Below are 25322 nucleotides of genomic sequence, written 5' to 3' on the forward strand. Positions count from 1 at the left end.
TGACCTAACAAGGTTGATGGAAAATGAAGGTGAAATAAAAGGTTAAGAGTTCCTATCTCTGAAGAGTCATTCATTCCTATATCCATTCATTCATATATCCACATACTTATTGAGTATATTAACTGTGCCGGGAGCTCAATGCATGTTAACTCTCATGAACAGAAAATGTATTTAAAAGCAATGGCAGATTGAATGTAGATCACAGTACTTTCTTGAGTCTGTGCTCTTTTCCCATCTTAACCCATTATTCCCTTAAATCAGTTTTCCCCACTCGTTCTCGTCTGTCAGCACTTCTGTCTGACATCGATTAGGAGCTATGCTCCATGAAGGCAGTAGTAGGACCAAACTCATCCTGGCAAAGGACCCTTCCAAGTCGAATCTCCTCCCCTATAATAGCTTTCAAATTTGAACGGTACCATTTCCAGCTGCCCTGCTTTAATAAAGACAAAGAAAAAATGATTGGCGAGTGTGAAAAACAGCATAACCTTTACAATGTATTTGCCATTTTATAAATGTTTCCCTTTCCAACTGCTCAAAGCAACGAGGCAGCTGGGGAGCGTGGGTCAGTGAGATCCAGAGATAATCGCTGATGGCCTTTTTAACGTGTACCAAAGCATCTAATAAACAACAGATACACATTTCCCCACTTTATTTCTCTCTTTTGCATATGTTGAAAACAAAGAAAAGCTGTGAAATAGCTGAACGAAGGAGCAAAAAGATGAATGGAGCAAAGGCTTGGGATAATCAATAACTTAAAGGCTAAAATCAAGTTTCTAAGATACTATAGTAGCGGTATTAAAAGGAGGATTTTCTGGGGGGAAAATACCTTGAGAGATGAACCTTTGGGAGTGAAACATTTGAAAGGTTTCTTGTCCTCTGCTAAGCCATCTTCGGGCATCTTCTGCCGTTTCTCAGCAGCTTCTGCCCTTCGCCTTTCAATCTCCTCCTTTAGCCTCCTCTTCTCTTCCTTAAGAGGGAAAGAGCAAGTAACAAAGACATCAACATCAGGTTCAAGCCCAGGGGAATGGGTGCTGTAGAAGAAAGGGCACAAGTCCCAGAGAAAAAAGACCCAGGTTCTAGAATGAATGCACTGGGTCCTCAAGGGTGGTCACTAGAGGTTAAACCTGGTGCTGCCACTTCCCAACTGCGACCTTGACCACATTACTTATCTGCTCTGTGCCTCAGTCTCTTCATCTGTAAAATGGGGATAATAATAGAAACCACTGAACAGGGCTTTAATGAGCCCATGTAAAATGCTTAGACTAGTGCTCAGTATGGTGATCACCATTATCATCATCCTGTCAAGTCATTTAACATTGACCTTTCACTTCTGAATTATGTGAAATTCATATAAATATCTCACCTTCCTAGTTCCTAGGAGAGTGTGAAGACAAGTGAGACAACTTATGTGCAAAGTTATATAAATCTATGGTACCACATTTGTCAAATTGTACAAGAGATGATTTTATGGTTGTGCCTACCTCAACAGAGTAGATTATTTTAGATGGTTTGACAAACCTGAAATGAGGTAGGTATTGCACCATAGTGGTGAAATCACAGATATTCACAACCTGTCTCATTACCCCTCTGTGCCTTCATTCCTGGCCTAAAATAGTGTCCCCTACTTCTCTCTCAGGCAAAAACTCCAGATCTCTGATTAAGTCACACATCCTCTGTGAACGATTTTGAGAGATTTAGATGGTCTTTTGTAATTTTCAAATTGTGAGATCTGTTTCACTGGATGTTCTCAAGAAGAGAATTTATGTCCACCTGTCAGAGGATGTTGCAGAAGGATCCTGTGTGTTATAGACTATATGTTTGTGTCTCCCCAAAATTCATAGGTTGAAATCCAAACCCCCAGTGTGACAACATTAACAGGTGATTAGGTCTTGCGGGTGAAGCTCCCATGAGTGGGATTAGTGCCTTAAAAAAAGACCCCAGAGAGCTCCCTGGCTCCTTCCACCACGTAAGGACACAGCGAGATAATGGCCGTCTATGACCAGAAGCTTCCCCTCACCAGGCACAGAATCTGCAGGCCTTGCTCTTGGACTTCTCAGCCTCGAGAACTGTGAGAAATAATTTCTGTTGCTTTTAAGCCATGCAGTCTACATTTTATTGGCAGGAGGTGAGAAAAAATAATCTCCAACTCAATCCAATCCTAAGAATTCATTCTGCCTTCACTGGTAATCTCCTCTAACTAATAATAACAATGATTATAACTGCCACTTCCTCAGGGCCTATGAGGTACCAGGCACTGTGAATACAATGACCTATTTAGTCATCACAACATCTTGAAAGTAGGTGTTTCACAGATAAGGAAGAGAAGGCTCAGAGTCTTCCAGTAACTCTCCCAAGGTCCAAGCTTGCAAGGGGCTGTCAGGATACGAGCCCAGGTATGTTTGGTTCTAACACTCTGGTTCTAACGCTCTTTCATCCCCATTACTTCCCAACCAGAGATCATTGGCGCATGGACAGCTGGACTTGGAAGAGATTTTGGAACCATTTATCCAAACTTTCCACACAGTTTAGGGAATGTTTACATAGGACCCAAGTCAGAAAGAAACGAAGTCTTTCTGCATCTTTTGGATGATGGGAGATCAGTGTTCCCTAAGATTAGTGAGAAGAGTTCCAGGCTGCCGGAGTCCATTCATTGTCTTCACTAGCTGAGTTTAGACAGAGACCCCCAAAAGCTAGTAACCTTTGAAGTCCTAGCAGAGGTCAGAACTGTGCACCACCCAGTTAATCTAGGAACCACCCAGTTAATTTAGGTAATAATAGTTGAAGCATCATCCCCACCTTAGTTCACTTAATTCCTTAGATACTTATGTAGATCCTTGTTGATTATTGTTGATCAGATACTCTGCCTATTCCTGGAAATCATCTACTGATGAGCTAATCAGATACTTTGTCTATTCCTGGAAATTGTCTGCTGATCTGTGTGTCATTGAAACCTCCTTACCCTAAGGGCTACTCCAGATCAATAAAAGATTGGAGCAGCCTGAGCATGGGTGGAAGTCCTTCGGGACTGGCCCGCCTGGTCCTCCAATATTGCAAAATTATCTCGTGTCATTTCTCTCTCATTTGTTGTGTGGCTCCTCTTTCAGATACCGAACCCTACTCCATGCAGAACGTGGAGGGAGTGTTACTCGACACAGGCTAATGTGCAGAAGCTGGGTCCCAATACTGATCCGACCATGTATTAGTCAAGTAACTTCACACAAGCCACTCAAACCAATTTCACTGCAATTAGCTAATTATTAATATTAATAATAGGAAAGGAGCCAAGGGGAGGCCAGCGTATTAGTCAAGTAACTTCACACAAGCCACTTAAACCAATTTCACTGCAATTAGCTAATATTAATAATAGGAAAGGAGCCAAGGGGAGGCCAGGCATGATAAGCATGGTCATCTGGGCAGCTTCACCAGGAAGCTGCAACTTCATGCTCCACAGTGAACCACCGGTCTATTCCCTGCAAATCACTGGGGGACAAAGGAGAAGGAGGATGCATGTGCAGTAAAGTCGGGGTGACGTAGGGAAGGTGCTTGTCTGGCAGTCTAACCTGGAAACAAAGATAACTGGCTGGAGGGCTGGAGCCACTTTCAGTGCGAAATCTTAGGTTAAAACCCTGAGACAAAGGGATTCTCTCTTTCTTGTTTCTCTTGCTTTGCTCCTGCTTCTTGCACTCACCCATGTTCCCTCCATAGTCACGTGGCCCTAGAAGCCACATGCCTGGCCCACAAAATGTGAACCGCACATGCAATGGACTGCAGCTGGGAACACAAGCTGAGCTAGCCTGGTGCTGGCCTGGACTGTGCAAACGGAACGGAAACTCTGGTCACTGGCCTTAATCCTCGCTCTGCTGAGGACGAAACGGGACTCTTTCCTTGGCAGATGGAGGGAGATGGGACCTTGGAAACTCAGGGGTTTAATTCCACAGAAATAAAACTTTCCACGATACCTCATCCTCCCAGGGGGCCTCCGGAAATTCTTATTCCAGCTGCACCCCAAGAAGCCCACTTCCTTTGGCAACCAGTGGGGACACAGAGAGCACCCCACTGATAACAAAACGATTGGATTTCCATTTCTTTGCTCATAAAATGAGAATAATAATGTACCTCAGGATGAAAGAAAAATGGGCACCTTGTAAAAAATAGCAATGTAAGTTGTAGGTGGTTAAGCACTTTTTCAGTTTTCAAAATAGCCTTTTGGTAACTTTATTTGTTGTTTTCAATTCTGTCTTAAAATATGGAACAAATTCATGGGCTCATAATTACTGGGTTCCTGCTACATGCCTGGCACTGTGTTTGTTTCCTGGGTATACAGCGATGAACAGAGCACATACTGTCCCCTGACTGAACATCTAGACTCTTCCACTAAAAAAGCCCAAAACCTATTTTTAAAAACTTCTCTATAAAAATTCTTCAAATGTCCAAAAAAACAACCATCATGTGACTCTTGATTCTTGTAACTAATCTGCAGACCCTTTTCCATCCTTCTCTGCTCTCTACAGTTCTTTATGGAGGGACAGTATAGGGTAATGGAGTAAGACAAGTGGGGCCTTGGGAAAATTACAAAACGAACAAACAGAAAAACATGTCTCTGTGCCTCACTTTACTCATCTGTAAAATGGGGACAAGACTACCTGTTCTGATGAGAATTGGATAAATTAATATGTATAAAGGTTTTGGGACCATGCTTAGCACACAGTTAAGTTTACTATCCTTAAAATGTATTCGTAGAGTCCATGCTCAAAAGAGCAGCAGCATTTCATTTCACCAGGGAAGAAATTGTCCCCTGGGCCAGAAGGGTCACCAGAGATAGGCATTCAGGGGCTTGAGTGAGTTGGGGTGCCGGGCTGCGCTCTCCTTACCTCCTCTCTGACTTTTCGCTCTGCTTCCTCCTGCTTCCTCCTCTGCTCTTCCTCCTCCAGGACCTTCCTTCGCTCCTCCCTCTTTTTCTTCAGCTCCTCCAGCTCCAGGGCTGCCTCTTGCTGCTTCTGTTTGAGCTTCTCAAACTCTTCGCTCTCAGTTTCCCCACGACGGCGGCGCAGCTCTTCCAGGCGCTTGCCAGCCTCCACTTGGGGAGCCCCTTCTGCCTCCTTGGCCTCGCTGGCCCTCCCTCCAGAGCGGCTGGTGGTGGGAGAGAAACGGATGCAAAGGGGTTTGACACATGTCCGCCTGTAGCCTTTCCTGGAGGGAGGGGATGTGGGCCTGCAGGCTTGGCCTCCCACACAGAAATCTCCACTGTCTGTCATTGGGCAGGAGATCCTCACACCGACCCAGGGGGTAGGCTGGGGCCCAGCTGGCATCTCTAGGTCTGAATCTGAGTCCCTGCGCTGCCACTTACCCTGGGTTTTCTCAGCTATACAATGGGGGCAAGTGGGATTGTGAAGTGGTGCAACCACTATGAAAAAAAGTAGCGAGGCTCCTCAAAACATTAAAAACAGAACTCCCATATGATCCCACAATTAAGGAAAACACTGATTCCAAACAATATCTGCACCCCCATGTCCACTGCAGCATTATTTACAACAGCCGAGATATGGAAACAACCTAAGTGTTCACTGATGGATGAATGGGTAAAAAAAAAGTGGTACATATTTACAGTGGAATATTATTTAGCCATAAAAAATCTTATCTAAATACTCATGAACAAGTAGTGAGGGCATTCTTAACTAGACCTGAACAGAGGTAGCCCGTGTCCCACACTTTTGTCGGAGTAACAGATGAATTCCCACTGTCTAGCACCATTTATTCCATGTGGAGAACGGTACAGTGTTTCTAGCTATGGAGCAAGAGGAAGAATAAAACAGAAAATAGTTCAAGATGACACAATTACTAATATTGATCTCATGTGTACATCACATGCTTTTAAAACACTGAGGTTCTGAATATACCGTGCCCTTTAGAATGACGCTTTTCAAGCTGCAGGTCAGAAAATCAATTCAGTGGACTGTAATCAGCATTTACAAAAAATGAACTAGGAAACATCAGAGAGCACTGCCGAGAGCAAAGGAAATGACCGTTTCTTGACATGCTGGTTCCAGTTATGCATGTAGACATCACTGACTGGGTCATGATGTAAAATTTATTTCTTACTAAGAGCTGAGGTTAAAATGTTTAAAAATCGTATTCTAGCCCTGGCTGGTGTGGCTCAGTTGGTTGGGCATTGTCCCATGTATGGAAAAGTCTCTGGTTTGATACCTGGTCAGGGCACATGCCGGTTGCTGACTCAGTCCCTAGTGGGGAATGTGCAGGAGGCAGCCAATCAATGTTTCACTCTTACATCGATGTTTTTCCCTCTCTTCACTCTCCCTTCCTCTCTCTCTAAAATTCAATAATAAAAAAAATCTTATTCTAGGCACTTGATGGTTAAAAAAAAGTGAATTCTTTTATTTTGGACTCAATCAAAGTTAGACGGCCCCTTAAAACTTGATGTTGCTCTTTCAGGTCTTCTAGGTTTATAGGCTTGTGACTTCAGAGAGGAAATCTGCTCTCTCAGTTAATCTAAGGTCTTTCCATCTTCAGAGACATTTGCTCTGTTGTGTTCATTATGTTAGTGCTCAATTGGACGAGCATAACACATGCCATGTATAAACTTCTCTAGATTCCACTAGATGTCGCTCAGTCTTCATTTTGGACATTCAGAATGCCACCATTAGGGACTGGTTAAATAAATCACCATACTTCCATCCAGTGGAACAGGCTAACATCATTCGCTGTAGACTTACGTTTGTTGGTATAGAAGGCTAGCTAAGGTGCATTGCTATGCTAATGCAAGAATTAATTTAAAATGTAGATTTATAATTACACTCACATATACATGTTGCCTATATATGAGTGTCTATTTTGAATGTATATACATAAAAAATATCTGCAAAAATGTTACTAATGTTATCTTTGGGTGGTGGGTACTTATTTTTGTACTATTTTCTGAATGTTTTATAATGAGTACAATTTTTCTGATAATCAGAAAAAACTTTAATTCCCATATAAAAAATAAAAAGAAAGCAAAACAAATGCTTGTTCTGTACTATCTATAAAACCTTGGTATAATCTAGCTCTATAAACTTGTTCCTTGAATTGAGATTTTTATGTTATCTCTTAGAGAAAATGACCCAGTTATAAGAAAACAGAAATATCAAAGGGGATAGTAATTAAATCAAACACAGGAATTATGCTCAAAACAGGAACAAGAGTTGTGTCCATATTACCTCTGATCACATGTGCTGGCATGCCCTCAGCATTAGGGTGTCATGAGTAATATGAAAATTTCTTCTAGAAGGCTCTCTCCGCTATCCTTGGCTTCATTGGATTTTAAGTGAAGAAGAACATCAGACCTTTCACCAATAAAAACACAGCTGTGTCCTGGCCGGTGTGGCTCAGTGGTAGAGCCTCGGACTGCACACTGAAAGGGTTGTAAGTTTGATTCCAGGTCAAGGGCACGTACCTGGGTTGCAGGTTTGCTCCCCAGCCTGCCGGAGGCAACCACATAGATGTTTCTCTCTCTCTTTCCCCCTCTCCCTCCCTTCCACTCTTTCTAAAAATCAATGGAAAAAATATCCTCGGGTGAGGATTAACAAAAATAAATAAATAGCCCTAACCGGTTTGGCTCAGTGGATAGAGCATCGGCCTGTGGACTGAAGGGTCCCGGGTTCGATTCCAGTCAAGGGCATGTACCTTGGTTGCGGGTGCATCCCCAGTGGGGGGTGTGCAGGAGGCACCTGATGGATGTTTCTCTCTCATCGATGTTTCTAACTCTCTATCCCTCTCCCTTCCTCTCTGTAAAAAATCAATAAAATATATTTAAAAAAATAAATACATTTTCAAAAAACACACAGCTTGTTTTCAGTTAGGCTGGTAGACACTCTGCCAATCTAAATAGAGGCTCTTCCTCCCCAGCTCCTCACTTCATGGAGCAAAACCAGGCATTTCCGCTTCTATCATCACCGATTTCTATTGAAACTAAAACTAACACACGTTGGCAGCTAAACAAAAACTTTATGTTTCTGTCATTTTTGTATGCCCAAAGATGAAAATCAAAGAGTCACATTTCAGAGTCCTCGGTGTGCAACCTGTTGGCATCCCTGCTGACTTTTCTCTTGGTGGAATTACCCAACTCCCTGGATTTCCACACAACGGACATGTTAATTATTAATTTGAATTTGGCTAAAGCTGGTTGGCAAGCTTGCTAATTGTTAACCAAACTTTCTACTGACAGATTTTTTTAAAGCATTATTTCTCTTAACGAAAAATGTATTCATACCCACAAAACAGGTTTTAAACTATCAAACAACAAAACACTAACACTGTTAGGTAATGTTCATTAAACATGTCTCATGAACTTGATGCTGTTCTAGGTCTTTAAAACAATAACCTGCTGACACTTAGCAAGCTCTGGGCTCGGCTTACCTGCCCGAATCAACTTGCTTTCTAGATTTTCCATAAATTCCTGATAAACTCTTAAGTTTTCATATCTACTTTCTTGTCAATTTAGGCTTTCTATTGGTTAAATGTGATGCGGTTTCTGCTCAAAGTTTTGTATAGAAAAATTGTTTGGGGGCAATGATGTTGACCCATCTCAGCTTCTTAGAGGGGCTGGAAACATCCCTCCCCAGTAGCTGTGCTTGCTTCTGTATGTGACAAAGGCTTCATTGTGAGGCCCATGTCTGACTTCTACACAATACCTGCTTGGGACTTTCTTATTTGAAGTGTTCAGAAACACAGGGTCTACAGGCAAGGCTGCGTGGAAATCCACGTTATAGGGACCCAGACTCTTCCAGAACATGGGGCACAGCAGGAATGGGGCCCAGAGGTAGGAATGGGGCCCAGAGAATTGTCCGTAGTGGGCATCTGCAACTTGAGTCCTTCTACAAAATTGGTTGGGAACTCTAAGTGTTCATTTACTTGTCCTAAAATCAGTTGCCCAGATTTTCAACATAATGGGATGAGGAGGAGAAGCTGAAGCTATGCAAGAGGGGTTCTAACTGGAGTATTAGTCGGATGCCTTCTTCTTCCCTCTCAGAGGTTCCCAATACAAACTAACACCAAGTGCTTTCCAAGTCCTGTGGCAAAGAGAAATGATTGACTCAGTTTAACCGAATGTTTCCCAAATATTTGGCCACAGAACAATCCTAGTTTAATGCAGTATTTATCCACAACCTTTAGAAAATACAATTTTGAAAATGGTATTGCGAAGGTCTCTTAGGAAGTCGCCTGGACCATATAGAGAATGAATCAAAGATATGAATTCCAGGCATACTGTTTTCTACTACACTGATCTTCCATGAGCATATCAGGTCAGGGACAAAAGCTTGGATGCCAGGCCTAACCTACGTTGCTAAATTATGGGAAAGGTGGATTACACTTTGCCTGAGCAATGACCGTGGTCTTCTGTTAGTGATCGATAGCCCGGCCTGCTGACTGAGTATCCCTGAGACAATGGCCAATGACCTCACAACAAAAGCATGTTGCCTGTTCAGCACTTTCTGTCCAGAGGCACAGGATAGGAGGCTGATTTGTTTTTCACATGTGAACACAGTCGCTGTGAGCCACTACGTCTTACCTGAAGGTATTCTCGGTGTGTTTAAGCTTGTGGGTCATGAATTCTCCATTCTGTGACTTCACTTCTGTAAACCCCTTCTTTCCATCCAGGAAGCTCTTCACTTCTTCTCTGGGCTCTTTGTCCTTTTTAATCTTCTCATCTTTGATCTAACCAACGGTACACATCAGGAAGAAACATAACAATAAAAACCATATTAGGTTTTGGTTGGTATCACCAAATGAGACCCCAGAGTGCTAGGAAGATAGAAACCTCAGAAGTAAAACAAACCACCGTCGAACGATGTGGTAGAGATGGGGTCAGAGGAAATTCTTGGAGCATGAGCGACGGTTCTCCAGCCTCTGAGCAAAGACCTTGACCACAGTTTTAGGAAGTCAAGATCATTCCTGATTTCACTGGGGGCTTTATTTTAGAAAGCATTGGAGGTGTTACCATTGAAAACTATTACATTCTTGGAACTCCATTGACATGAGTGGTTTGCAGTTCCCAGTGGAAAGAACGATGATTGGGGTGGCTTTGATGGGAAAATGCCCAGGTTGCTTGGACAGGTTTCTTCTTGGGTGAAGAACACAAATGAGTTGAGGAGGAAAGAAGAGGAAACCTGACAGGTTAACCAGATCTGCCGAGCCAGTTTTAGCTGCTATCAGAGGAGGATGACCCTAGTATCCTAATAAAAAAAGTAACTAGGGCCCTGGCTGGTTTGGCTCAGTGCATAGGGCGTTGGCCTGCGGACTGAAGGGTCCTGTTTCGATTCTGGTCAAGGGCACATGCCTGGGTTGCGGACTTCTATCCCAATAGGGGGTGTGCAGGAGGCAGCCGATCAATGATTCTCATCATTGATGTTTGTATCTCTCTCTCCCTCTCTGAAATTAATAAAAAAATATTTTTATAAAAGTAACTAGGATCTTCAGGACAGAGGACACAAGGGGATGGCTCAGAGGTCTGTGGGACCATGTTTGTAGTCTCTAAAGCACTAAGTTAGAATGGGATGGGAGACACTCCAGGGTTTACCTTGACTTCCAGTGCAGGCAATAATTTAGTCTACAGAAGTGGTTTTGTGATTCTTGTGGATCACAAAAGGTCATACATGAAGAACAGGTATTAACTAATATTTTCTGGGTTTCACGTTACAAGTTCCTCATGGTAAATAAGAGATTATTTCAAAGTAAACTGAATTTACATAGCTTTTTTGGGGGGTAAAGGAGTACAAATTACTTTACCTATATCATCTCACCCATTCTTAAAAGATGAGTGTGAAAACGGGGGAGGTTCCACATTGCTCTTTCCAAGAAAACAGAGAAAGCACTAATGTTCTAAAGGAGCCTACGGAGCAAGGGTGGGGCATAAGAGCTTAGGATTTTAGGTGCTGCCTAGATGGTCTCCCCTTCCCTGAGAACTCACTTCTGTCCAGTTATTCTTCAGATACCCTCTGAACATTTATTATTAATGTGCATGTTTTACTAAGTAGAGTACTTTAAAAAAAAATCTTTACTGATGAGCCTTCAATAGTCCTTTCCCTGACTTCCTTCTTTGGGTATTATTTGATTAAATTACTATGGATGGACTATTCTGCAGTAATTTAATGGGCAATTATCATGTTGCCCTAATTAGTTAAAACTTTAACCTTTCTCCAAGGGATATGATATGATATCCCTTGGACATGCTCAAGAAAACAGAGAAAGCACTAATGTTCTAAAGGAGCCTACGGAGCAAGGGTGGGGCATAAGAGCTTAGGATTTTAGATGCTGCCTAGATGGTCTCCCCTTCCCTGAGAACTCACTTCTGTCCAGTTATTCTTCAGATACCCTCTGAACATTTATTATTAATGTGCATGTTTTACTAAGTATTTTTTTTTAAAAAAAAATCTTTACTGATGAGCCTTCAATAGTCCTTTCCCTGACTTCCTTCTTTGGGTATTATTTGATTAAATTACTATGGATGGACTATTCTGCAGTAATTTAATGGGCAATTATCATGTTGCCCTAATTAGTTAAAACTTTAACCTTTCTCCAAGGGGTATGATATGATATCCCTTGGACATGCTCGAGAAGGGTGCTATTGTTTTGCCATGCTCTCTGAGAGTTTTGTCTGGAAGTCAGGAAACCTGAATTTTGGTTCCAGTGCTATTGACAAACTAGCTGTGTTACTTTGATTATGTCACCTAACTTCTCTGAGATGTTGACTCCACGTACATAAAAAGTGGAGGTTAGGCTAGATGATCCCTTCCTAATCCTTCATCCTTTCATTTCCCTCCTATCCTCTCAGTTGCCATGAGGGGCTACAGAGAGGAGAAGGAAGCTCCTGGCTTGTTCTACAGCTTGGTGGCTGTCCTGGCCCAACCATAAATCAGTACCCATGGACAGGCAGGAGCTGGCAGGGTCTCTTCTTGTCTTAGTCTACCATTTTTGGATACAGCCCAGAAACCATGGACTGGATTATATATCTTGGTTAGGAAGTATCTGGGGATATAAATTTGGGGAGGAGAGGGGTCCCATTTTAGAAAACTCATGAAACAAATTCGGAGTCAAATCTCATGGGTTGTGAAATAGATGAAATACCCTTTAACTAACTTTTCCTATTTTGGAGTCAGAGACATTTCCATTCTTCCCAAATGCATTATCTAATTTACTAACCAAACATGTATGTAAAGTAGATTTGTAAAACAATACATGTTTTCTTCAAGCTCTGCCTTTATCGGCAAAGGCTATGGTGGATGTTATGTTTATATTCTTTTTGGAAGACTTCCTTAGGAAAATTCCCAGTGAAAGCATGATAATTTGAGTTTGCAAATTATTTTATCTTTTTGGGAAATGAATAAGTAAAGCAATTCCACAATGTATTTACATATTACTTTAAGGAGCATAGTGGATTGGATTGGATAGCAGATTTAACCCAAGCTCATGGGATTCTGAATCATTTGGGAAAAGCATTAGATCTAGGTCAGAATGTTATCATTCAGGAAATCTGTGCTGATGGATTAGTGGGTAGCCAAGTATTCTGAAAAAGTTAATGTGCTTCATGGACAGATAACATTAGCAAATGAAAGGCTGGCCAAATATGATCATTTGGCTAAAACTGGGTATTTGGGATATCCAATGGGATAACACATGGGTGTGTGTGGGAGGGAATTCCAGCGACATGACCCTGTGCCAGAGACATTCCAAGTGTCAAGTGAGCAGGTCATAAAGGACTGCTATGTCAGTCTTTGTAGTTTATTGTTTTGCATTATTTGATTCCAGAATAGTGACAAGAACGGGTGCAAGTTACTGTTCTTTTCAGATTAGGTTTTAATGCACATTTGTTAGACTCAGAAGCCTCAGTTCCTTCTTTGGGTCCAATATATAACTCATGAATGTCCTTGCTACTGAAAGTCTGGTCCACGGACAACACAGACCTCACCAGAAGCTCAGACTCTACCCAGAGCCAGTGAGTCAGGTTCTGCGTTCCCTAAGATCTCCTGGTGGCTCGCATGCACACCAGCGTTGGGGAGATTTGGACTAGATGCATGAATGTCAGTTTCAACATTGTAGGAATAACTCCCCCGGAAGCGGTTTTTCTGTTAGAGGCGGACGAAGGCTGTGTGTGTGGGAAGGTTGGGGGATGGGGGAGGGAGAGAGCTTTAGGGTGAAGAACTAAAAAGAACTTTAATCAATAAAGAAAAGAAAAGAAAGAATAATAATAATAAAAAAAGAACTAAAAAGAGACATTTTATGATTGGAGAGGAGAACAAAAAAGCTACATTAAATTTCAAGGTTGGTGATCATCTGCCATCCATTGCCACAAGCAATAAAATGTTTTCTACACTTAAAAAAAAAAAGAGTTAAACCGCAGTGGGAGAAAGAAGATGCTCTGTAAGGTGTTGCAGCGACTTCTGGAAATGTTTTCTCTAAGAAGGCTTACATGATGTTTGTGTTTATCGTGGTTGACCGATCCTGCATTGCTCCTTGAAAGAAAAGGCTTCTTAATTTTTTTTCTTAACAAAACGGAAATTAAAAAAAGGAGGAGGGTGTTTGAAATGGCTAAGTCACGTAAAATAGGATTTAAAGTCGTCTATATACAGCAACCACACAGCTACCTGGAGAGGGGAAAACCTAGTCATTCAACTAGTAGTTTATGTACGCCACGTTAAAATAGGAATGGCAGATTAACAAAAAATTTTTTTAATCCTGTGCAGAGGAGCTTATCTGGCCTCGTATAAAAAGGGGTCACGGGTTTTGGGACAGTGGAATGTGCTATAGAGCAAACTGGGAAAGAGGCAGCTCTGAAGTCATTGTACCGGGGACAGTGTTGAATGGGGGGGCCTTATCGGAAAGAGGCAAAAGGGAGGATCTGGATAGCGGCGTGAGCTCCTCCCAGCTCCCACACAGCACACAGACCAGAATGCTCTGGTCACTGAAAGCCAATCAGAGCCTCATGAAATGAGTTACATTTAGAGTACAGAGTCCAAACGTGCTTTTCCAGCTCCCCATCCCCAACATAAACTTAATCACTGAGCTATGGTTTCATGCCCTCTCCTTCCTGTAAAGATTTCCTCACCAAACACTAGCTCTAGAGAAGAACCCTGTGGGACGTTTCTGCTTGAGTTTAGTGCCGAGGTAACTTGCATTTTTTTGTAGTGTTCTTCTGTTACAAAATGAGAACACTGTTTTCCCACATGTTCAACCATTTCCTTAGCTGCCTCATTTGAGCCAAATTCGGTTTTCCAGTTATTAGCATTTACGCTTTCTCCTTCCTTTAAATGGACAGAGTTCACATTCAGTGTTCACTCCCAAACCACCATGCATTCTTTTAGAAGCACGGAGGAACAGGCATCTTAAACAAAATAAATATAACAGAAACGAAGGGTTTTTACTTTTCACATGCATTTTAGAAAAAATGCTTAAAAAAATAATCACCCCCTATTTAATCTGGTTATCTATTTTCCAATTATGGATTTTTTTCTGTTTCTTTTTATTTTATTTATTTTTATTTAATTTTTATTGATTTTTTACAGAGAGAAAGGGAGAGGGATAGAGAGTTAGAAACATCGATGAGAGAGAAACATCGATCAGCTGCCTCCTGCATACCCCCTACTGGGGTTGTGCCTGCAACCAAGGTACATGCCCTTGACCGGAATCGAACCTGGGACTCTTCAGTCCCCAGGCCGATGCTCTATCCAGTGAGCTAAACCGGCTAGGGCTTCCTGTTTCTTAACATATGCCACAGTGGGTAGAGAAATGTAGCAAGACCCCATTTGAGTTGGCTCCCAATAGCTTCAGGTCAGCTCAGCCGGTGTGGCTCAGTGGTTGAGCGTTGACCCAGGAACTAAGAGGTTGCCAGTTCAATTCCCGGTCAGGGCACATGCCCAGGTTTTGGGCTTGATCCCTGGAGAGGGCCATGCAGAAGACAGCCGATCGATGATGTTCCTCTCTCATTGATGTTTCTATCTCTCTATCCATCTCCCTTCCTCTCTCTCTAAAAAAAAAAAAAATCAATAAGAACATATTTAAAAACAATAGCTACAGGTCAGTCCATGGGCAAAGTGCTTAAATTCTTCCATTTTTGATAATTTAGTTTTACCATGTTCACATACATTGACCTCATTAGATACTGTCACAACTTTTAGGATTCATTGGTGCAAACATAAGCACAATGGATAAAGCAAAATCGGGCTTTCTGATGTGGCACTTCGAGGACATCAGGTCATGACCTTCTCTTTGCAGCAGCCTCTGGTCCGCTTATCAGTTACTTACCTATACAGTCCAACACCCTGGCACCAGTGCCTGTGTGTGCCTCAGAAATGCAATGCAGAACATTTTGCCCAAGTTTTCTTTCGGAAACCAAATATCATCTTCCATGCATCAAATTTTCTACTGAGATGTGGGGGGTGTTTTTCCTTTGAGAAGTTAAATCATTAATCAAAGCCAGTTGGAAATATTTCCTGATGGGAATGAAAGCAGGATGGCTCAAGGGGGTGGTGAGGAGGGATAGCACTTAGAAGAATAGAAAGTGGGGAAGATTGAGCAAAGAAGCGTTTTTCAAGCTTTTGACTATGACCCACAGTAAGAATGAAAATTTATGTCACTACGCAGTGTCTACTGCCTACAATGCTCCCTGACAGCTTCTATTTCTTTTTTTAAAATGCCGATGGACACATTTAACTACTTTTGAAATGCTCTAAGCTGATTTCGCCATTCAATGAATCGTTGAGTCATGGCTTGAAAAACATCAGAGGTCATCCGACCTGAAATGCCATGCACACTCTCTCTGCCACTTTATCATTAATGAGGTCATTTCCCAATAATATTTACCTCTTCTTTTTTGAAGGCAGGCTTGTCATCTTGGGACTTTTCTCTTTTAAGCTGCACTTTAGCCCCCTTTTCTTCTTCCTTTTCATTTTCAAGAATGGTAAGATCACGCATGTAAAAGCAGCCCTTTCTAGCTCTTACTCGAGTGAGAAGGTGCTCAGGTCACTCGGCATGTGGCACAGGCTGACTTCTCTTTTGCCGTGTCAGTGCTCACGTGGCCCCCGTGGTTACAGACAGCAACCGGGGGTATTTTCCTCCCGCCCCCGGTTGTTTTCCCGTGTGCCTGCCCTTGTGCTCACTGATATCTAGCGGGACATGGTGCTCCCTGGGCGTGTTTACAAACCTGGTGTGTGGTTTGGTGCATTTGGTTCCTAATCCTCTCTGTAGTGACTGTGTTCACGAGTCCCTCATAACAAGCAGGAGTGAAAGACCACTTCAGTGCAAAGCATACTTAGTGACAGAGCGTTCTGGGAGGTGAGCATGCGAGCAGGTGGCGGTTAAGCACAGTGCTTTGAATGCAGACTTGCAGACAGAAAAACAAATCTCTTGCCGCTCACACCCCTCCCCTCAATTTCCACCCTTCCTCAGGCTATGCCCGTTTATGTGTCACTCAGATGGTAAAAGAAGCAACACCTATGCTTTTAATTACCCGTCAATTATAGACTGATGCCACCCCAGGTGCCTGGCTTTCTGCAAGTTTACATTAAGCTCAGGTCTACATGATGCCAATCATGGTTTTGACATTTTTTAAAAAAGATCCTCAAACCGTGTCAGTGCTCACGTGGCCCCCGTGGTTACAGACAGCAACCGGGGGTATTTTCCTCCCGCCCCCGGTTGTTTTCCCGTGTGCCTGCCCTTGTGCTCACTGATATCTAGTGGGACATGGTGCTCCTTGGGCGTGTTTACAAACCTCGTGTGTGGTTTGGTGCATTTGGTTCCTAATCCTCTCCGTAGTGACTGTGTTCACGAGTCCCTCATAACAAGAAGGAGTGAAAGACCACTTCAGTGCAAAGTATACTTAGTGACAGAGCGTTCTTCTGGGAGGTGAGCATGCGAGCAGGTGGCGGTTAAGCACAGTGCTTTGAATGCAGACTTGCAGACAGAAAAACAAATCTCTTGCCGCTCACACCCCTCCCCTCAATTTCCACCCTTCCTCAGGCTATGCCCGTTTATGTGTCACTCAGATGGTAAAAGAAGCAACACCTATGCTTTTAATTACCCGTCAATTATAGACTGATGCCACCCCAGGTGCCTGGCTTTCTGCAAGTTTACATTAAGCTCAGGTCTACATGATGCCAATCATGGTTTTGACATTTTTTAAAAAAGATCCTCAAACTGACTTCTTTCCCTCCTTTATTATCAGTTGATTGCGAGGGTTTTATATTTGCCTTCTTAAGATGCTATTTCTGGTCATGATTCTCTTTTTGTCAGTTTCCCACCCCAACATGTGTAATTTTTTATTAAATGCCAAACCCATGGGTAAGGTTGAGGAGCTAAGATGCCTTTGCCTCATGTAGACCTATGGGTAGAAGTAAAGGTGTGAAAAGGAATGCGTTTAGATGCTGGCGCAGAACCACAAGTCAACACAGCACCGCCACAGTTTATCACCTTTGGGTTCATTCATTTTTCTGGCGTTCATAACAAGCAAGCCCCGAGCAACAGTAAATTTGGTTGACCGACTATTCGGCCAGCGATCGATTGCCTCATGCTTGCAGAGTGCTATGGCCTAAAAAACCGAACAGCTTGCCAAATGATCAAGCACGTGGCTTATAGGAATGCGGCCTCAGCCCCAAATTTGATGTGCGTTACATTTCTCACACGTCGCAGGCATCACACACACGCACGGTGCAAAATGTGTACTGTACCTGTTTCTTTTGGACAGCTGTCTGATGTTTATCTTCTCGTCCTTTCTTTTCATTGACCCATTTCCCGTCTATTTTCTCTTCTCCCTTTTCCCCTTTGATCCTTTTCTCTTCTGGCTGCTCTGCACGGTTTTGCTCTTCTACCTTAGCCTTCTCGGCTTTCTCTGCCTCTGCTCTCTGCCTCTCCTCCTCCGCCCTTCTCGCCTCCTCCTCAGCCCTCTCCCTCTCCTCTGCCTCCCTCCTCTCTCTCTCTTGTGCAGCGGCCCGTTCTTCCGCTTCCCTTCTTGCTTTCTCCTCCGCTATCTTTTGGGCTTGCTCAGCTTCAATTCTTTCTCTTTCTTCTGCTTCCAACCTGACCCTCTCTGCCTGAGCCCTTTCCCTTTCCTCCTCCTCCATCTTTTCCTGAAGGGCAATCTCATCCGAGCCTTGTTCCCTCTCATCCTCTATTTTAGGCTCCTCTGCACCGATCTGCCCATTTTTCAAAGGCATTCCCACTGCTTCTTCTCGAGTTTCTACGGGTTTCTCTTCCACCGTCACCTCTACCTGATTTTCTTTGATGCTCCCTCGCTTTGGCTTCTCCTCTTCCTCCTTTTCTTGGTCTTCTTTCTTTTTCTCTTCTGCCTCCCTCCAGTCGTTCTTCTGGTAGGACTTGGTGACTATGTCTGTTTCCTCCAACTCGTATCTTTCTCGGCGACTTTCGCTTTTTTCTTCCTTCTCTGCCGAGTCATCTTCTGTCGTGTCGTTCCGCATTCTCCCGCCGGACAGAGACAAGCCGGCGTCGGTGATCGTGGGGTCCAGCTCCTTCTGCCGCTCCAGCGCCTCCTGCAGGCGTTTCTGGCGCCGCTCCTCCCGCCGAGCCAGGCGCTCCAGTAAGGCGGCCTCGTCATCGCCCTCCACCTGCGTGTTGGCGGTGGTGGCGGCCTTGACCTCGTCCGGCACACTGCACGGCAGAAACAACACCAGAGACAGCGCGCTGCTGGTTAATCCGTCAGCGGATCCCCCGACCCACACTGGCCCTATGGCAGAGGCTGGCAGTGCCATGCCCATATACCCCCCTCTCCTCCCCTCCCCCTCCCCTAACGGACAGCATGTGCAAGTCTGTGCCCGCCGTCTTTCTCTGGCCACTGCAGTCTACTCTACAGGCCAGACGTGCTTTGGATATGAACGTTTCCTGCGAGCAGACGTCAAACAAACATTGATGAGCACTGGTGTATACAGACCTCCGCTCCCCATACCTTTTGGGTTGGATCATTCTGAGTGCCTGTGCTGCCTGGATCTTAGAGTTCCCCGGGGAGAGAAGCTCCAGGTGCCCACAGTGGTCCCTTGCTTGGCAATGAAACCTTTCTTTGGTTGCCGTTCCTTCCCTGTGTCACTTCCTCACACCACTCCCAATGTTTTCTGGGGTCATTTTACAAATAAACGACTTGTGGTCAAATCCTTGTTTCAGGATCTGCGGCTTGGGGAACTCAAACTAAGACAAGGACCAAACTGAAATAATAAGTGAATTCCTCTAGTATCATACAGTATTTTCACATGTCACCAAGTCATCTAGAGTTCTTAAACTGGATTTGTGGAACACAAAGTACTTGGAGAGGGAGGGAGTGTACTGTACATGATGGCGTGGACATGTTATACACACACCGAAGACCCCCATGGTAGAGACATGTAACTGTCCACCACAAATCATGCTCTTCCTTCCATAGTCACAGGAAGAGGTTGTCGGTCAAATATTATATTCTCTACCCTCCCTTCTTCCTGGCACCTAGGCGGAGCCATGTGACCAATAATTTCCAGCTGAATGTGAGCAAAAGTGATGTGTCCAGACCAAGATAATTAGGAAGCAAGGGTGCATTCTCTACCCTCTCTCTCTCTCTGCTGGCTAGATCAGAGGACTACAAAGCCCTAGGAATTGAGTCACAAGAGGAAAGAAAGTAGGTGACCAGTTCTACCTCCTCGTCAGAAGCAACCACACCGGACTGGTATATATTATTGAATTAAACGACTAAAATGTGGGGGCTCATTGTTTTAGCAGCTGACATTCCCCTCACTTATATACACACCATCTATGTTCTTTGTTAAGATTTTTATGAATCTGGGGTCTTTTGCCCTTCTTTCCACAGTAGACAAAGAACAGTGAAATGTGATGTTTATTTAAAAAGAAAAGAAAATCTCTAAAAATCACGTTGTACCATGTCCATCACCTCACTCCCTATTGCAGGACGCTGGACACTGCCTGAGCCAGGGGTGTTGGTCTCTGCTGGCAGGAAACAGCCAGCCATGTGATACCAGGAACTGTGGCCAGAGTTGGAAGAATATGTCTTGCAATGTTTAGAAACTCCATCAAATGTCATGGTTCATACTGAACTTGGCCCCTTTGAAGTTCAAGTTCACTTAATTTTGGAAAAACATGTTTCACATTTAACAACAAGAAATGGCAGAGCAAAGGCTAGATTTTAAACTTTCTTGGCCTTAGCTTGTTGCTACAGGACACTGTCTCCATGAATTGGACATGTAAGGATTACATGTCCCTGGAAATACAAATAGTTTAGAATTTAAGGGGAAAAGTCTATATACATAGGCATTTGGATCAACTGAATTTAAATAATTTTTAAAAGGTACCCCAAATTGTAAAGTGCTAGCCAGATGAAAGTACTCTGGAGTTAAGAAACCAACAGATTCTGCTGAACCTTTCTTCGCCTGTTTATAAATCATGACAGCAATCACCAGTAGTTAAGTACCAGTTAGGGTTGTTTACATTTTAGAGGTAAATCACACATGCTTTACTGAAAAAAGAAAAGAATTTTTTTGTGTTCAACCAATAGCATGAAATAACTGTTATTAGTAAAATGTGAAAAAGGAGAGAAACTCAAGTAGAAGCAAGATTTGAAAAGCAAGAAAAACTATAGACCATGAGTAACTTTTTCAGCCATTGTTGATCATTCACTGATAACCAGATTCAGGCAAGAGCTATTTTAAGGCTCTTTTCTCCCTTCCATCCTCAGCTCAAAAGTCGGAAAGGCAGTGAATGACTATGCAGCCTTCCTCTGTAAGACTCTGACACCATCTTCCTAATAATAATTAAAACTAGGTGTCTACTCTGTGCAAAGCACTGTGCATTTTACATGTTCTATTATCTTATTCAAATTCAGCAATGTTCCTAAGAGAAAGGGATAATGTTCATTTCCATTCATTTAACTGCAGAAATACAGTTAGTGAAAGGCCAAGTTCAGATTCAAAGCCAAGTAGTGAACCTCAGAGAATATACCTACAACCCCTTTGCTATATTCTCTCCTATTTAGGATCTACTTCTCAAGAGACATGGTCTCTATTTCTCTACCTAATCATTAAGTTTTCTTACTGAATTCATTCTGCCTACCAGCATATTCAAGACTGCCTTTAGAAACCTCCTGTGTGCCAACTCAAATTTGGGCTAAAGAGGCCAGAACTCTTCCCATTCAGAATTTTCTAGATAGACTGAATTAAAGAAACTGTCAACAGTGCCCTTAAACACACAAAATAAAACAAACTAAAACCAAAACCACATACGAGATCTTATATGGTGGTTTCATTATATTTAATCAGTCCATAATTATACATTAATATTAACGTTTTCCCTCCCTTTCCCCCTCCTCATCTTTTCTACACCCTATGGCATATAAATGGCATACACTAATCATTGGCATAATGGACTGCGTGACCTTGTATGTGTGACCTTGTAAAAGCCCTTTTAGAAGAAGTTGAATCTCTTAGTTGCTCTCAACTTTCTTCATTTCTACCAGGGCATGTATAGGAAAAATGTAGAAGTAAACTCATAAGCTTGTTGGAATAATTACATTAAATTAAACAGAATTTTTGCACCTTGCTGAATATTGTAGTGATCACAGAATATCGATTCAGGCTGTATATCAGGAAAACCAAGACAGTTGCAATTCATGCCTATTTTTAAAATTAAAGTATTATTTGCTGTTGATAGGCACAGAAAACTATTGAGTTAATAAATCTTTAGCTCAAAACAGATAGCAATAGCTTAAAGAATGAATGTAAATAGTTCCCCTTATTTAAAGCTATAACCCACCATATTGAGTAAATAAAAATGATTAGATTATAAAATAAAATCATTCAATTGGGGTATGTTTGGGTTGGGGGGAGAGAAAGGAATAGTGGTGTCCTATAGCTGATAACAGTTTACTGTTCAATCTGATTAGTTGCCTAAAATGGCCATGAAATAATTAAACAAATTAGACTGAAAAGAGTTGAGTTGGGCCGAGAAGGGAATGCTTTGCCCAACACATTCCATTCATCAGACAGGCTAAGAAGCAACTTAGACATTTTCCATTCTGAAGAGGACAGTACCTGTTCTGGGTGTGAACCTCCACCTGGTCGGTCACCTGCCCCAAGGATTCTTCCTCTTGCTTCTGCCGCAGCCTTTCCTGTCGGGCTCGCCGGCGCCGTTCCCGGGCAGCCTCTTCCTCATCATCGTCATTCCTCTGGTAGGCGATTCTGCAACATCACAGAAACAACCTCTTGAGCATGCCAACTGCCAACCATCCTTACCATCTTCTTGACAGGATCCGCCCCAAGTCGTTTTCTAAACTGGACTCCTATTGAACCACAGAGTTCTAAAAGGAAGGTTCCGTTCCTTACGTTTAGAGACCTAATCTCTAGTTTTCAAACTTTAACGGATCTGAAAAGCACTAACCCAATATCTACAGAAGATAATTTGCAACGATCAAATAAACAGCTTAAATTTAAAAACCTACACAAAAGCAAGTTGCCTTCAGAGACTACATTAGCATATGTGGTCTTTACTAAGCCCAGGACCAGCTTGTAAACTTTAGAGACAGAAACCCAAAGCATCAAAACACATTTGAAAATAATTTGAAAATAATCAAAAATACTTATTAAAAAGATTCAAAGCATGTTGTACTCATTATCTGTATAGACATTGTCACAAGGTCAGAAAAGAATCAAGTTGAGTAACCAAACCAGGACTTTGACATTAAAAAGCCCAAACCCCTAATTAAAATCGAGAGCAGAATAGCCTCTTTGCTTGGATTTTATATTTTCCTTTTAGTTCCTTTTCACAGGAGAGAGGTGACAACTGAAAGGAGGCTTCCAAGTCAGTGCAGTTCCCTTTAAGGCTCCTTTTTTGTTCTAAAAACACATGCCAGGCACATCATGGTAGCCCACACGTGTGCATTTACGTAGACACTTAAGGGCTAGGGCAGGTAGAAGAGGCACAGAGGGCTACACATGCATCTATTTTATTTAGCTTTCATAGTTTCAGCTGAAGCAAATGCCTATTTAGGGAAATGATACAATCAATACCATCATGTTAGATGTGTTGTCCTTATTCTCCAATAAAGAACCGGAGCTGGGAACGACAGATGCCCAGACTCAGGAGGAAATGACCTGAATGATTGACTTGGGTACATTTGAGAGATTAATGTGTATGGAGATACACAGTGCAGAGAAGGATGGATGTGCTGGCCCAGGGACGCGCTGGCCTGATGGGCCCATGGGTTGGGATGGAGATGCGATGTGCAGAAGGCTGCTTTTTACATTAGTTAAAGTGCTTTTATTACAATACTAGAGACCCAATGCATGAAATTTGTGCAAGGACCTTGGCCCCCATCCGCCTTGGCTTTGTCCGGAAGGACATCCGGAAGGACGTCTGGTCTAATTAGCATATTATGCTTTTATTATTATAGATTACTTACATATCTATAAATAGATATCCTGATATGCAAAAGTTTCATGCTTGCACTTCTTATATAACAACAAAGCTAAAATAATGTACAAATGAAAGAAAACAAAAATATAAATTGCATGTGGAACCATACAATTTATACCAACAACATGAACCTAATAACTGGGAGTGGTTTGCTGTGGTCAGTTTTACAAACCAGGCATGTTTAGGCATAGATCCGAAGCGATTTGACTTCAGTAATGCAAACGCTATGAATTTTTTTTCACCTAGATAGCTTATAAAACACAAAATGAACAAAACCTAAGGTTGGTTGGTTCGTTGCTACTTCAGAAAAATCTGACTTTATACTTACTAAAATCTGCTAGTGTGTAATACTCAAATTCCAATATAAATAAAATGTCACCAGCTGGTTTATTTCTGCAAACGTGGTGACAAGAGCAGTGTGATATAGTTGAAAGATAACTGGGTTAGTACTCAGAAAACCTGGTTTCTAGAACTGGCTTCTCACTCGCTGGTCGCCCTTGATGAACCGGAGTTAAATTGCCTTGTCTGAAAGTGTGTGCGAGTCTAATGAAATCATGGGCGTTGTGGTAAGGCATTCTCCAGCAGCGTATGTTATTGCTCTCAGGAAAGTGCAGTCGAGGAGCTGCTTTATGAGGAAAGATGAGTTCAATTTTAGACTCGTTGAACTTGAGGTGACAACATGACACAATTTGAATGTTCCCTTCTAATTCAATCACATTGTAGTTTGCAGTCAAAAGACCTTCCCAGTGGTTTGGCTTCAATCTTCAGATTCTTGGCCTAATATTCCTTTGGCTTATTTCTCAGTAGACAGCTTTAACCACAGCAGGGTCCTTAATGACTGCTTCCCAAGCCAATCAAACACAAAGTCTTAATTTGTTCCTCTACATCTCTGGATCAGCCACGAGGTCTTGGCTATTACTGGGACCTTCCTTTTCCAAGATAAGCAAGAGACATAAAAGCTCCATATGGGACATCCTATGCTACAAACAGAACTACCCCCCTTTCCTGAATGGAATTTCATTTTTAGCCCTTAATTTCCCACTATGCTTGAACAATGAGAGATGTTAGTGTCTTCCTCCCACCTACCCATGTGCTTCGCAGCTGGATGTTGTTGGCTTTTAGTTCTGACACAAACTTGATTTGCCACTGAGGCTAAATCACACTCGACCTTTCTTCATCTTAGAGTTCTCATTGGAGGAGCGGCCTGAACAACCAGATTATACCCAGTCTCCTTTAACTCTTTTCACTTGGTAGAACCTGAAATTTACAGTCAATCACTCTCCATGGGTAGCCCCCTTGCCTAGGATATACAGTTACCAGAACTAGATTTTTAAGGATCTTTTATTACTACTGATGAATATGCAAATTAAAATTGTTTTCAAAGAACAAAAAAGAGGCAAAAGGACTGCATGGTATTTTGAATCATAACATGACCAGTTGCTGGCTCGATAACATATCAGTTGACTTTGTAAGTAAAGTTGTGCCCATACCAAACGACTTGACATGCATGGAAATTCTTTAAATGTGAGGCTCCCTGCATTAGTTTCTTGCTTTTAGGGTCTGTCCCACAGCAACCTGCCTTTCAATAAATAACCCAGTTTATATTTTTTTCCTTCAAAATTGAAAAGAACTTAATTGTTCATTTCTTCTGATTCTAAAAGTAACATACACTTATTTTCTTAAATCAGACAATACAAAATATATAAAAGAGAAAGTGAAAATGTGTTCCTTAATCACACAACTCAGACATAGAAATGATTAATACTTGATGCATCCTACCAGACATTTTCCCATGTATCACAGATTCTTTTTTTTTAACAAAGTGGAATTATGTTTCATATATATATATACTTTATAAACAGTTTTAAATTTACCTC

General features: G+C 42.3%; 1 protein-coding gene across 6 annotated transcripts in view; it reads right to left on the reverse strand.

Annotated features, from left to right (window-relative positions):
* Nucleotides 1–25322, reverse strand: part of CALD1 (caldesmon 1) — a 200506-nt gene that overhangs the window by 16370 nt on the left and 158814 nt on the right. For 5 of the 6 annotated variants that reach the window (XM_005860703.2, XM_014535150.1, XM_014535151.1 and 2 more), the window contains 5 exons: nucleotides 22065–22211; nucleotides 18255–18651; nucleotides 9566–9711; nucleotides 4872–5130; nucleotides 827–967 (listed from right to left, as the gene is read on the reverse strand). In XM_005860703.2, coding sequence (XP_005860765.1) covers nucleotides 827–967; nucleotides 4872–5130; nucleotides 9566–9711; nucleotides 18255–18651; nucleotides 22065–22211 — 1090 coding nt within the window. Of the gene's footprint in view, nucleotides 1–826; nucleotides 968–4871; nucleotides 5131–9565; nucleotides 9712–15852; nucleotides 15931–18254; nucleotides 18652–22064; nucleotides 22212–25322 lie in introns of all 6 variants that reach the window. The other variant, XM_014535154.1, reaches the window with a different exon arrangement.

The sequence above is a fragment of the Myotis brandtii genome, unplaced genomic scaffold (assembly GCF_000412655.1).
Source record: "Myotis brandtii unplaced genomic scaffold, ASM41265v1 scaffold1384, whole genome shotgun sequence".
NCBI classification, from domain to species: Eukaryota; Metazoa; Chordata; class Mammalia; order Chiroptera; family Vespertilionidae; genus Myotis; species Myotis brandtii.